Genomic DNA, 13,822 nt, shown 5'->3' with positions numbered 1-13,822 from the left:
ATTGGTCACAGAAAGGCTTCATTCCATCCCTTCTATATATAAAATAGAGTCTGCAGACTTCTGTGGGATTTGCATTTGCAATTAAAAAACATTTGCAAATTCATGAAGTGTAGTCATGATGACATTGACAAAAACTGTATTTTTGGCATTCTCTGAAATTAAAATCTTGGATTGGATGAAGTTCCTTGTCTCGTGTTCCTAGAGAGGCATTAGACTGTAAATCTAAATCTACAAATATGCAAGAACTTGCCTGAACTCATATTCCAGCAATAAAAAAAGTACTTACAATAAAATAAGACAGTGTAACATAGAGAAGATAGAGGCGTCTAGGAAACATCCCAGTTTCCCATGCAGCTGAAGCTATAGCAACAAAGAGCTTTCAAATCAACACAATTGATAGCCTAGTACCCTTGAACAAGGAGAAGTAAAGGCACTACAGTAGGACTTCTGGATGCAGTACAGCAAGTTACTACTACCAAAGAACACCAAGGCTGCAAGTTCAGCAGCAGTATCTGAATGGCTTGCAAACATTAAATGATGAACCAGTTGCCTGGAGAGCTATGTTCATTGTTTCTATGAACAGTTCTCTAAACAGACACTCAAATACATTATATAGACTGTGATGTGGTTTATTTCACAGCACCAACCACATGGAAAAATTGCATCCTCCTAAATATTTTCAACACACAGTTGCAATTAATAGATACAAAGCTCGATTATGTAGAATTGATGCAAACTCTCCCCTCTCTTCTTGGGACTGACAAACCACTCCTAATAGTATGTGATGACTTCAAACAGAAGATCAAAGTGATTTGTTAAATGAAAATGCTTCCTTGCTTTCTCACGTCCTTACTAAACTTAGGGAATATACAGTCTAAACCAGCTTGTATTTAGTTACATATACACAGAGAGTGTACAAAGTGTTTTCCTCCCTGCTTTTAAGTCTCAGGTTCTTTGCTTTAAATAAAAATTTTAAAGTATTCAAAAACTTGTGCAGAAAAATAAAAGGATTTCACAAATTGGAAAGGACAAGTTTTCTCTTGATAGTCAAACAGTTATGATGTAAAGCGGTCTCATTAAATCATAAGTACTTTAACCTTTTCTTGAAAGAACTGGAAAATTTAAAGATTTATAAAGAAATTTTGCCTAAACTAAGAAATGACTCGTATTTGACATGTATTGAAATGATAATGCTGATTTCAATAGGCACTCTAAGAGCATTTTCCTCCCAGGAGAGTAATTCAGTCATGGTTACCTCTATGCATTTAGATTTTAAACTTACTTTCTAAAGCTTTTAATGTGCAGCAGTCTGCCAAAACATGGCAGAGTTACATAGATACGATCAGGCAAAATAAAGGCTAGTAAAAAGATTATTTTTATAATTGCAGACACTATATATGAAACAAATACATCAATCTGACACGATCTCAAAGAAACTCCTGTTTTCAGCAGCCTTGGCTGTGTCTAAAAATTCATGTTTAAATTCCACGCTTCTTAACTGGTTAAATAAAATCTGAAGTACAGAAGGAAAAGTGTGATACCCTTAACAGTGTATCTGAAAATAAAATACATAATGGAGCTGCTGTTACCAAGTGGCACAAATCTGATACTGGTATCACTACACAGAGATAATGAGGGACGCAATTGTCCTTATTTATGCTTGCTGTGTTTTCATATTTTTTATTTGTTGAGAAGTTTATTTTTTTAAACCAACAGTTTTCCTGAGGTTTCACTTCAGTGTATATCAGAATCTCTTAATTTAAGGCTATATATACTCCATTCCACTCTGTGCCTTCAATCAGTTTTTTCTAACATATACCTAAAAAAAATATAGTGATAAATATTATTAAATCAAGATCAAACACACAAAAGGACTCAAACTTTCAGAAGCCTGAAGGACTTGATCCTCACCAACTGAAATCAACTAGAATAGTGGCAGTAATTTCAAGGAAACAGGATTCACAATTTATAGCCTTAAAAAAAAAAAAAAAAAACCCCAAATAAAACTGTTTGAAATTGCAAAACAAAACAAAAAGTTCCTTTACAAATCCTAAGCAGTGGTAAATAAAGGCAGACATCACTGGAGAAAAAGAAGTCATATTATAATAATTGGAGTGCAGAAAAAATGGCAAAATTTCACTTTGTTGCAAATCCACTTCAACTTACCTCATCAGAACTTTTCCAGGATGACTTTTTTCAAATGTTTAATTGGTATAAAAAGCAAAGAAATGGACAGCAAATAGCTCTGTCAGCCAATGTATTGCATATTAAGAAGGCAGCATAAACTAATAAAAAATATGATGTTACTTTTAGACTGATGCCATCTAGTCCTAAGGAGCTTTTCCAACAGTCCATTCCAAGACTATTAGTGACTCATGTCCAACATCCTGCTGGCAGTGGCTGTTACAGTAATATGCAGGAAAAGGGGAGAAAAAAATCCCACAGTCCACCTCCATAGCAACTGATTTATATGAATCATCTTTTCCTGTTGGATGCACTATACCATATTACCCTTCTTATGAAAGTTAGGGAAGTAAAATTAAAACAAAAATTCCCAACCCAGACATTTTCTTATCTTCAGTATTCTGATCAGAATACTTTTTCAGAAACAGTCTGCTGCAATGGAACAGACTTCACTTCCAACCTGAATAGTCTTTCTTTTTTCTGCCTGGTGTTTACACTCTAACAGCTTTAGAAGAAAACTGTATGAATTCCTACTCCTGAGTACAGTTAATTCCCAAATGAAGGTTCTCCAAATTATTTGCTGTAAGGTCTGCATAGAACCTTCCACTACCATCACAGGCTTAGTAGCTCTGTTCTAATTATATTCCTTAAACATGAATGTCTGGAATTGTACCTAACATTTTGCACCAAAGCTTACAAGAGTCTGGAGCAATAGCAATGATGCTTTTCTCTCATTACCCAGAACACCTCTCCTGACAGGTTTCCCCAGTATGCCTTTTCTGTGGCCACATCATGCCAGTAACTCAACATCACTACCCAAGACTATTTTGCTCTTTTTTCTAGTAATCAGCTGCTTAGCAAAAGATGAGAGATTTCAAGTTCATTACTTCACATTTTATAATACCAAATTTTCTTTCATGCCAGTTACTCTTGTCCTTTCAGTCCTGCTATTCTTCCTGTATCACATCTTACTGTTCCTCTTTCTGATGATGCCTCTCCACATTATGTTACCAGCTATTATTATTACCACACTCTTAATATTTCTGCCACGATCATTAATGCAAATATAATACAAGGCGGGTCCAAACACAAATATTCAAGACTTCCAACTGCTTTTTTGCCCCTCCCACCTCCCAGGGATTACTGCTCAAAGGAACTTGCTTGTACCTATGGCCAAGCCTCCCCATGAGCATTCCTTTGACCCTACAACTTCTCATGGGTTGTCACATTAATGCTGAACTGAACTCCAGATAGAGGAAATCTGATACATTTACTTTGCCCGAAAATCAGGCTTCTCATCAAAAAAAGCTAAGAGGTTAGACAGTGATGAGCTATCTTTAGTAAATCCATGCTTCATTTTATCCCCTTTTTCATTTAGCTCCACATCTTTATCTGTTCCTTCAAAGATCTTTTCTAAATCCCTATATGCCACTTTGTCAAGACAAATAGGTCTGCATTGCCAAGATCCTTTTTCCTTCCTCTTTGTACAGCCTCTGGCTGCGATGAAGTTAACTTCTTTCACAGCACCCTGTATGTGCCATGTTCTGAATTTGTGGCTAAAACAGCATTGAGAATCTAATTTTACCTACTGCTGAAGAGTGTTTGAACCATGTCAAGCCCTTCTGTTTTCCCACTTTGCTCCCCAATACCACCTCAGTGGCAAGCTAGTGTTGGTCCAAGAAGCTGGGGAAGGAACACAGCCAGGACAGCTGACACACTGAACAAAGGAATATTCCATGCTGTATAACCTCATGATTAGCTGTAAAACCTGTTGTTGAAGGAGGACTTTGGGGAGCCAGGGGTTTTATTTCCAAAGCGGCTGCTACTCGGAGACTGGTCTGCTTGTGGGAAGTGGCCAGTGATTAGCTTTGCACCATGTGTTCTCCTCCCACCCCTTTTTTGTTTCAGCTGTTAAAATGTCTTCATTTTGACCCACGAGTTTTCTCACTTTTATTATTGCTACTTTTCTCTCTGTTCCACTGGCAGGGATGTGGAGGGCCTAGGTGCTTGGCCGCTAGCATCAAGGCATGACACTCTTCCTAAATGTAAGTATTATGGCTCCACCTCTAATTTGGTAGATTTGCATAAAGTCTCTCTTTGTCAAACGATTTTATGCACCAGTTCTTTCAGAATTTTTGGACAAAGACCATTCGGTTGCATCAGCAGGTACAAAACAAGCCTTCAGTTTCATGTTTCTACCTCTTTATGACTGCTTCGCTTTCAACAAACTCATTTCTGTTACCCAGCTCATTTTTGTTCTGATTGTTATCATTACCCTTACTGAAAACAGAAGAAAAGTAATTATTTATTTCGGGGACCTTACTTGAATTATTCTTAATCTCAAGCATACCTTCACTATACAAAGGTTTTGAAAATCTGAAGAACTTTTTACTAATTAACAGTCATGGCAAATTTGAATTCAGTTTGACATCTTCACAGTTTTATGTCTATTTCTCCACAACATCCCCTGTGAATCTGCTTCCCCATTCCCCCATGTTTGCAGACTCTGCCATCTCTAACTGCAAAAGTGCTTATTCACTCAGATAAGCCTGGGAACCACATCTGCAATTTTTTCCTTTGTTAAGGGCACAGATTCCTCTTAATTCTTTTATTTTCATTTTTAGTAACCTCCAGTACTTTTTATCCATTCAATCTCTGGGCTCCACACTTCACTTTGTTTTATTAAAGCAGTCCTATCTTTTTGTTCTCTTCAGAACCCAAAAGTGTACCTATAGAACCAAGAAACTGTTTATTCTTCTATTTCATCTGAATCTAGTTATGAATACTCAACTTTATTTTTGACACCCAAATCTCTAATAATACCCTCATCACTTAAAGCTGGTATCCAGACTTTCTGCTTCAGTGACTGGCTGAAGAAGAAATATTTCACGCAGTACATACAGGAATGTTTGGGCCCTGCTCACGTTAGTAGAACTTTATTTTCCTAGCTATAAACTGGAGAATAAGTCTGTGCAATGACACAGTTCTTAGTAGTAGTTCTAACTAATTACACAACTAAATCCATACCCAAGGATTTAAACTCCTAGATTACCTTGGTAGATTTCATTTACTAGCCTTCTCTTCCCCTAGAATTATGTTATTCCAAAGAAATTATTTTCAATCTGTGCTGCCCTTTTTTCTTTCCTTCCTTCTTATCATTTAATTACTATTTGGTGCTATTACACCATTTAGCTTTCATTTTTATCATTCCTGAATAGGCATATGTTTCTATACCTGAATTCCAAACATATCTGTCATCCTACCATATTTCTGCTTTCTTTAAACTCAGTTTCACATCTGCAACCAATACTATGCACCCTGCCATCACGATGTCTGTTGACAGGCATTTATGCACAAATATTTCACTTTTTCCTACTGATCACAGGAACTCCCTTGTTTGCAGGCACCCAGCTCCTACAGACTGCTTGGCTTTGCAGACCTTCAGCCCAAAGCAGTCTCATATTAAGCATACCTGTATTCCAATACGGACTTCGACCCTAGCTCCTTGGTGGAGCAGTTTCTCTCAAGGTCAGCTACATCACTCACACACACACTCTTCACAAACTATAACCAACCTGCTAAAAAACAAATGCAAAAATTCACCAGTCTGCCATGAACATTATCAAAATAAAATTCCACAGCCCCCTTTAGTTGTTATTCCTCACATCTACTCAGCATAGAAAACCTTGTGCCTCAATCTCCAATTCTTCGGTTGCAGTCATCGTCATACCAGGCAGTCCTTCACCCATGCACTGTCACAAACAAGATGCATAAGTTCCCTGTGAGCCAACCAACAAGTATTGCTTTTCTTCTCAGGAGAAGGACATGTTAGACACCCTGATTTGCTAACCATAATAGTAAGTGCTACGATTCAGTAGAAATCTCTTGTTCTGAATCAAACTCAAGCCAAATTAGACACACTTGTAATTTGGTCTGTAGCTACTGAGCAACAAGGCATCACACCGAAAATTTTCTTCTTCTCTGTCTACCAGTCAAACGAGCAATACCGTGCATGGCTTTGAACAATATCTGCAATACCCTGTGGAGAATATCTAGTCAAGCTATATCCAATACAGCTTACAATGTAACTGTTTTGTCCCACTGTTGTCATCTGCATTTCCTACATAGAACTAAAGCACCTCAGAACTTAAAAGAAGAGCTAGACATAAAAAGCTTCGTAGCCTCAGGGAAAACAAGGATCAAATAGGCTTCACCTACCAGAAAAGTCACGCATATTGAAAGCTAGGGTCATTAATTGTAGCACTTAACGCTTCTAACTTAAATTTTGGGGAAACCAAACCTGTCTTAACAGGAACAGCACCTAGCTGCCCCATAAAAGAACATTCACAAATTTTATTTTCTTTTAGTCCAAAAATTATATCAAGCAAGCTGTCAAACAAGTCTTTTTTATTTTTATTTTTTTTTAACATCAGGACATGTCACCCAGCTCTGGGTAGATCCCCAGTAAAAAGAATGCCAAAAAGTGTTCCAAACTCTGAAAAAAAACAAAAAAGAAAAAAAATAAAGCATTGATCTGCTGTCAGTTTAGTTAAACCTAATAGCTTATGGCTAAACATCACAGCCACATACATGACATTTCACATCCAACAATTTACTTTTTGTTTCTGTAGAAAGAGGCTGTATAGCAACAACACTGATAACGCCATTCCTACTTCAAAACCAGCACAACTGTAGGATGACTGCAAAAATTCCTAATTTACTTGCCACAAAACTTGGTTGTAGTGCTTTCTCTGTGCTACAAAACAAAGGTTATGCTTACAGCAGTGCCACAGAACTGAGAATACTAATCCTTTAAAGGTATTAGAAGACAGCATGGAAGCCTAAACAGTCTGACTTGGAAAAGCTCAGAGTAGCTGTAAGCCATTGTTGCACTCAGCCCTCTCTGTTGCCTTTGTCCCAGGTAGCTCACCTACAACCTACAGAATGGTCTCTCCTCGACACTGCAGTGTCCATGCCTACCGCATAGGCATCACCTCAGGAGAAGACTGGCAAGTCAGAGAAGCCGTAAGTCACACTCATGATAAGATCTGTACTTTCAGCTGTAAACTCCAGGCTTTCCCACTGCCTTTAACTAAAATTTGTAATGTCTATAAATCTACATAATGCTTTATATTCAAGAATTTTTCATCAATGAAATATCTATATTCAAAAATGTGCCATCATGATATAGAAATACACATTATCATCGACTATTACTATTGTCTGCATACACAGATACTTTTCCACATATTTCTCCATTTACAGAAATAAATGCTTTTGAACAGTCTCTAAAACAAAACAAAAACACAACAAGCAAACAAAAACCACCTCACCACCACCACAAAAACACTTTGCCCACAGTTTCATAGTCAGACCTAGTGCTAAATGGATACTGCTGCAGCCACTACAATTTGTAATGGTAAGTTGAATCCTACAATACCACAAATCACAGAATGTAAGGTTCTTAAGCCTGGAAACCTGGAAAATATATTAAGCCTTTAAGGATCTAAAGGCTACATTTCTTTACTCCTGCTATACATTGAACAACTTTCCCCAAAGAAACAAAGGGCCAAATTCTACAGAGTGCTTGAGGAGTCTTTCTAATACAATTTAAGGTGAGTGTTTAAATCCAGCCCTTTCACTCTTCACTTTGCTATCCCAGGCTGTAGCAATTTCTAAGGCTAGTACAAAATGAGGGTGACAGGAGTAGCAGTAATATAGCACCCTTGGAGTGCTTGAAGTGTAAAGTTCATTAGTTCTACTTTAAGGTCACTCTTTTAATCTGACAGGCAAAATCTTATTCACACTACTATGCTGTTATCCTGGAAAAAAAAAAAAAAGAAAACTGCAAAAAAATCAAGACGTCAGCTTAGATACTTCTTACAAGTGACAAGATCAGCACTACAAATCCAAATCACAGTCAATACCTTTTAGCAAGTTTCAAGAAAGCAGCAAAACTATTCTTGATTGTGCTGTAAATGAAATGAAATTTAATAGAACGGATAAAGGAAATGAAGGAAGGAGAAGATAAACATTTCAATACCTGATAATTGTGTTTTATAATTATTAGCTGAACTTGGCTTACAAATAGAATTTACTAGAGCATCTGTTGGGAGTTACAAGACATGCAAATAAATGAATTTTAATTTCTTTTGTGTTTGTTTACCTATTTTTTTGTACATACAGTTTATATTTTAACAAACTCAATTTTACTCTATCCTCAGTGGATATTTGTGCACTTATTAAAAAGTTATGTCAACAGAAGACTTCTAGAACACAAGGATTGTGTTTCAACAATTCTGAATCATATTTTTAAAATAAAATGTAATAGCTCTAACTTACTAGCATGATTGATCCTTCAAACTTACACGTTTACTTACGTGCACTGTAAGAAGTTTTCAAAATTAAATGTGACACACCTCTAAGATAAGTACATTAGCATGTATAGATGAGGATGACGTTCTCTTTTCTTATGAAATGATATCAGAGACCCAAGATTTATCAGTAATCTTAGAAATCAGTAGCTTTTATTCACTCCAAATACTGATGTTGGTAAGGGTGAGAATTTTCAGTGTTTGTTCAGAAGAACAGACACATCATTCCTTTCCAGTGCAAAATTAGTAACTGCCTCAAAGTGAGCTCCCAAATTAACATCCTGACGTACAACACTCAAGAGTTATCATTTACATCCCCCAATTTACCCTTTTATATTTATACAGTCACACCATTCTCACACAAATGTTGTATTTCAGCAAAGACTAAATGGTTTTTATTTTACTCACCTGCACACTAAGATGAATCCATTTCTTCACAAGAATTCTCCCCAGTGTCATTACTTTTATTGGTGGCTGCAAACCATTTACTGTGCGATAATAAAACATGGTCTCTTTCTCAGAGATTGTGAGTTTGAACACAGTCTGCCCATCAATAGCCTTTTCTATCACACACCTTTGGAAATAACCAAGAAAAACAACGTAAGGTCAGACGCACACACATATACACATTCTTGCCAAGGTGCTACCTTGTAAAGTGATGCTAACCAGAACACATTAAAATAAACGTTAAACATTAAAAATACAGCTCTTGAGACAATGCTCCATGAAAGTGAAAGTCATAGGATGCAGTAAGCATACAAGAACTTTAACAATGACATTTTCTGTCTTAATCTGTAGGATACATATATTATTTTTTAATTTAGTGCATGCAACCCCAGTTTACTCAGGTGTGGAAGAGGGGTTCACTTTGCCTCCTCTCTTCAGGGTTCCATGACAGAAACCACAGTGACTGGCCAGCACCACGCAGATCTCTGCTGCACTTCTAGTACGAAGCTGTGCAACAGAGTACATCCTGTGGAGGCACTTAGCATTTTTCTTAGTCTAATGACACAAATATAACCACAAAAAGCAGTATGAACAACATGTTCTGGAAATAAGTCTTCTATCTTTCCACCAAATCTGTCCTGGTAGGGAAGCAACAGTACCAGCTTCCCTTATGCTTTCCCTCTGACACAGCCCTTCTCTAACTCAAGAGAAGCAGGAAAAAAAACCAAAAAGGCTATCCAGCCACTTGTTAGGATTTTTCCCCCAACGATTTCATATCAATATCAAATGCACTGCTGACATATAAGATACAACAAACATAACAAATAGCAACCAATGTTGCAAATCTAGCTGCCAAAATATTTTTGTCAATCCAATCACTATGATGCCAATGGTTCTGAGAAAGCTCAGGCTATACATGCTTGTGAAACAGCTACATATTTTATTAAGGTTATCATCAGTACAACAAACCTATAAGAGGTCTACATTCCCATTTCAGCTGCTTGAGAAATTCAGTCCCAAATTTACTGACCTATGAAAAGCTAAATATTTTAACAGTAACACCAGACTAGCACTAAGTCACAAGACAGAAACATAAAATTTGTTTGAGACTAGGATTTACTTAGACATATTTCAGAAAAAAAACAAACCCTTATCTACCAATATGTGTCTTCACATACCATGCATTTATGAAATAAAACTATCAAAAGGCTGTTCTTTGATACTGGCATTATTCACTAATTCACCTTTAAATCCAAGGGAAAAAATAATACATTTTAACTATTACCATTTTGGCCTGCTGGAATGTTGTCAATAAAACAGCCTGCAAAATGCAGACTTCTGTTTTCCAAACCTTACTATAAACATGTTTCTTAATATATTGTCGACTGATCTTTTCAATATTTTGTTTGCTTGTAAACATGCTAGTTTTGCTAGATAATAAATGTGAGGGAAGGCTCAGCTAAGTAGCAAAATATTTAGGAACTGGATTTACCCAGTTTCTGGATAAACAATAATTGGATAATCCAGGTTTTTGTTTATTTTAGCTATCTAAAACAAACATCCCCACATTGTTTTTATCCCCAAAGGTATCATGACTTTAAGAAGGGAAGTGACCTTGATGAACATCACTTTGAAAACTAGAAAGAACAAACGTGAATTGTCACTCACTACTGAAAGAGAAAAATGAAGAGCAGGAAACAGAGGAGGAATGAGGGGTGAAGAGGAAAAAAAAAAAAAGAACAAAACCGCAAACTAGTGCTAACATAGGTGAAATAGGCAAAAGTGTTATTTCTGACACTGAGCGTGATTTCCCACTTGCAACTTCTGATAAACTGCAGTACCATGGAACCAATTCCCATCTCCATAATTCTCGATGGTTAGGTTGGAGGGGGGAAAAAAGCAAACTCTAATCTGCATGGTCATCTTTAAAAGAGAAAAATATGCAAGAGACTCTAACATGGCTGCACTGGTGATCCCCACAAATTAACTAGGGCACTTGAAAAATCAGAACACCTGCAAGGGTTCAAAATCAGATGTATGGTATCTTAAGGCAACTCCCCCTTTCAGCTCAGTTCCTGATGTAAAATATCTGCATGGGTATAAAGTAATAGGATATGATTTTAGTCCTTTAGATAAATAAAGTTAAAAAAAACCCACCAAACCTACTGCCCACTCCACAATCAGGCCATTGTCCCTGACCCTTTTGTGTATGAAAGGCCCCAGTTCATTTCCCTCCCATTGCAAATGTCTTCTGGTCACCTAACTTCCAGTTAGCAAAAGTTCACACTAACTTCATATAAACTGCCTGCAACTATCATTCATACATGCTAAGCTTCTAGTCATTTTCTTATCTTATTCCACTGCAAAGAGTTATAAACAATTTTCTATATTGTGCTAAGGCTTACTTACAGGCTATGCACTGGCTTACTGAAAAGTATTTATAGAACTAATGAGTATATGCAGTATGAGAAGAGGCATGGGGAAAGGATAAAATTCAGGAACAAGAGCTCTGCTCACTTATTGCACTTTCTGCCTAAAAGGAAAGTAAATCTAAAGACCAGAGGACAAATGTTGGTATTTTCTCACTATTCTCTTGCTTTATTTTCAAGATTTCCAATATGCAGTGACTTAAAAGCATACCTACAAATATCTATGCCATGCATCCTAGAAGAACATTATGGCTTCAAATAAATCTGTAGTACAACCTGACTTTCCTCCCTCTCTTTGTATGAGAGCATATTCCTTTCCTGGTTCACATAAAAAAACTTGCTATGAAATTGATGAAAAAAGTTCTCGCTGCCTTTGATTACCCACAAATATTTGCTCTCCTAGAACTTTATGGTCTTTAAAAGACCCTCAGACTTTGGATCCTTCCACCAGTTTCTCCCACATCATCCAACACAGTAAGAGCAGAAAACAGAGGAAAAATCCTAGGGCAAAAATCCTGCTATTCTCTTACACGGGCATATGCCTAACAGAGAAACATCGGTCTTCACAAGGAGGCCATGGGATACTACAGAGCAACAATCCTAGCTTCTCTCCTAAGCACTCTCTAGCAGCCAGACTATTTAATCTTCAGCATGAAGAAACACATTAGTACGGCATACTCAAAAAACATGGCTCTGCTGCACTTGATGTAAGAGTACTTTGCCAGTAAACAAAATACCCTCTTAAGCTTTCAATTATTCTGCTAGTAAAATGAGCAGCTGATTCTGGCTCATCTTCCTAGTGTTTCAGTGACAGTGAAAAGACGGCTAGAATGAGTACCAGTTCCATGAAGTCGCTCTGCTGTGTGATAGCGGGGTTTAAAAGGTCTCACAAATGACATCTAACTTGATGGGGACAATTCCCCATCAGAAACTGCAAAAAATAGGGCATCTGGTAAGTCAAGCTCCTTCTGCCAATCTGAAGAACTCACTAAATTGAAACAATAAAAGGAAAAACATTTTAGGTCACTGTTAAACTGTTTCTCTTTTGTGGTTAATCCTGCGCAATTACTATTTCACCACAACAGGAGCTCTGTATTCATTCTATGAAGACTGAAAAATTAGCATGTCTCTTTCTGTCAACGGAGGGAGGAGGGGGGGGAAGAGAGAGACTGGATGGTGGCATATATATCACCCTGAGCCCTGGAATAACTGTTGTCCAACTTCAGTTCACAGGACTGGACTCCAACATTGTCATTTCTACATGTTGAGTAGCAGCAATCTCACAAGGCAGAGTGAAGTGATCTATTACAAAAATGGAATAAAAACATTTAGATTTTGAAGTGATCTATAAAACCCACTGAACAGGAATATGTACGTTTTGTAGTTATTAACACAGCAGCAATTGGAGGCTAATGTTTTACACTAGTCCATGGATAATCAGACATCGGTAGAGTCTGGTTTCTGCACAGTGCTTAATCATTTGAAACTAAGGACATACATTTCACTGTTCTAGGCTCTGTGCAAGCAAAAGCCTATCCCATTGACAAGAGTTTTGTGGATCTCACTCAACACATCACTCCAACAGTTTGCTCAGAAATTAGCAGGACATTTCTGCTTCAAGCTAGGCATATGGTCTACTGAACTCTGATATGCCAGCATGCATGCGGACATGAATTCAGGGTACAGGACAACCCCAGAAACGGGGTGCTCTTGGTATTCAAGATTCAAACAGTATATAGAAAATGCTGTCTATAAAGGACACAAGGCCAAAGCTACACATACCTTCAGCCCAGCTGATTTAGCTTTAGGTCAAACTAAAGTCACTTTTGCTCTGCAGATCTCATTTATTTCCCCTCCATAACTACAATTTCTATAGCTAGGTTGATTTTTTTTTAAGGTAATTATTCTCGCATAAAGCAGACTATAAGTTTACACATATTGTTACAATTTTAGTCATTTCTACTGTTTCTGATAATTTTCACACCCCTAGACAACTTACTACTTCACAGCAGCATGCAAAATAAGTATCAAGAATACTACAACATAGCAGATCATTATTTTCTTTCTAAGAACATGTCCAAGTACAAAAATTTGTGACATACACTCTGAGTGAACGTACTATAGTTTCTGTGTCCTTCGCTTTAAAGAGGATCTGCACAACAGGGTAAGAAGAGTCGGGTGATCTGCGCTTTGTGACAGATGAAAGGAACTTTTTCTGCAAGATTTGAAATGCATTTTTCAAAAAGCAAGTTTTTCATTATAGTAAGGCCCAGTCAAGCTGAAGGGCCACGTCTAACAACAGTATTTGCTAAAAATCTGATGTGTTGGTAAATAAGAAGAAAGCACCCATAGCCACACCTATTTTGTGAACACCTAGTGAAACTTCTC

At 37.2% G+C, this 13,822-nt stretch overlaps 1 protein-coding gene across 1 annotated transcript in view; it reads right to left on the bottom strand.

The window, feature by feature from the left end:
* USH2A (usherin) overlaps nucleotides 1-13,822 on the bottom strand; it is a 386,799-nt gene that overhangs the window by 370,944 nt on the left and 2,033 nt on the right. Inside the window, exon 3 of the mRNA XM_054061157.1 lies at nucleotides 8,967-9,132. Within this exon, the coding sequence (XP_053917132.1) occupies nucleotides 8,967-9,132 (166 nt within the window). The remainder of the gene's footprint in view (nucleotides 1-8,966; nucleotides 9,133-13,822) is intronic.

The sequence above is a fragment of the Cuculus canorus genome, chromosome 3, assembly GCF_017976375.1.
Source record: "Cuculus canorus isolate bCucCan1 chromosome 3, bCucCan1.pri, whole genome shotgun sequence".
Taxonomy (NCBI): Eukaryota; Metazoa; Chordata; class Aves; order Cuculiformes; family Cuculidae; genus Cuculus; species Cuculus canorus.
Note: the sequence above shows the minus strand (reverse complement) of the source record. Positions and strands in the feature narration are given on the sequence as shown.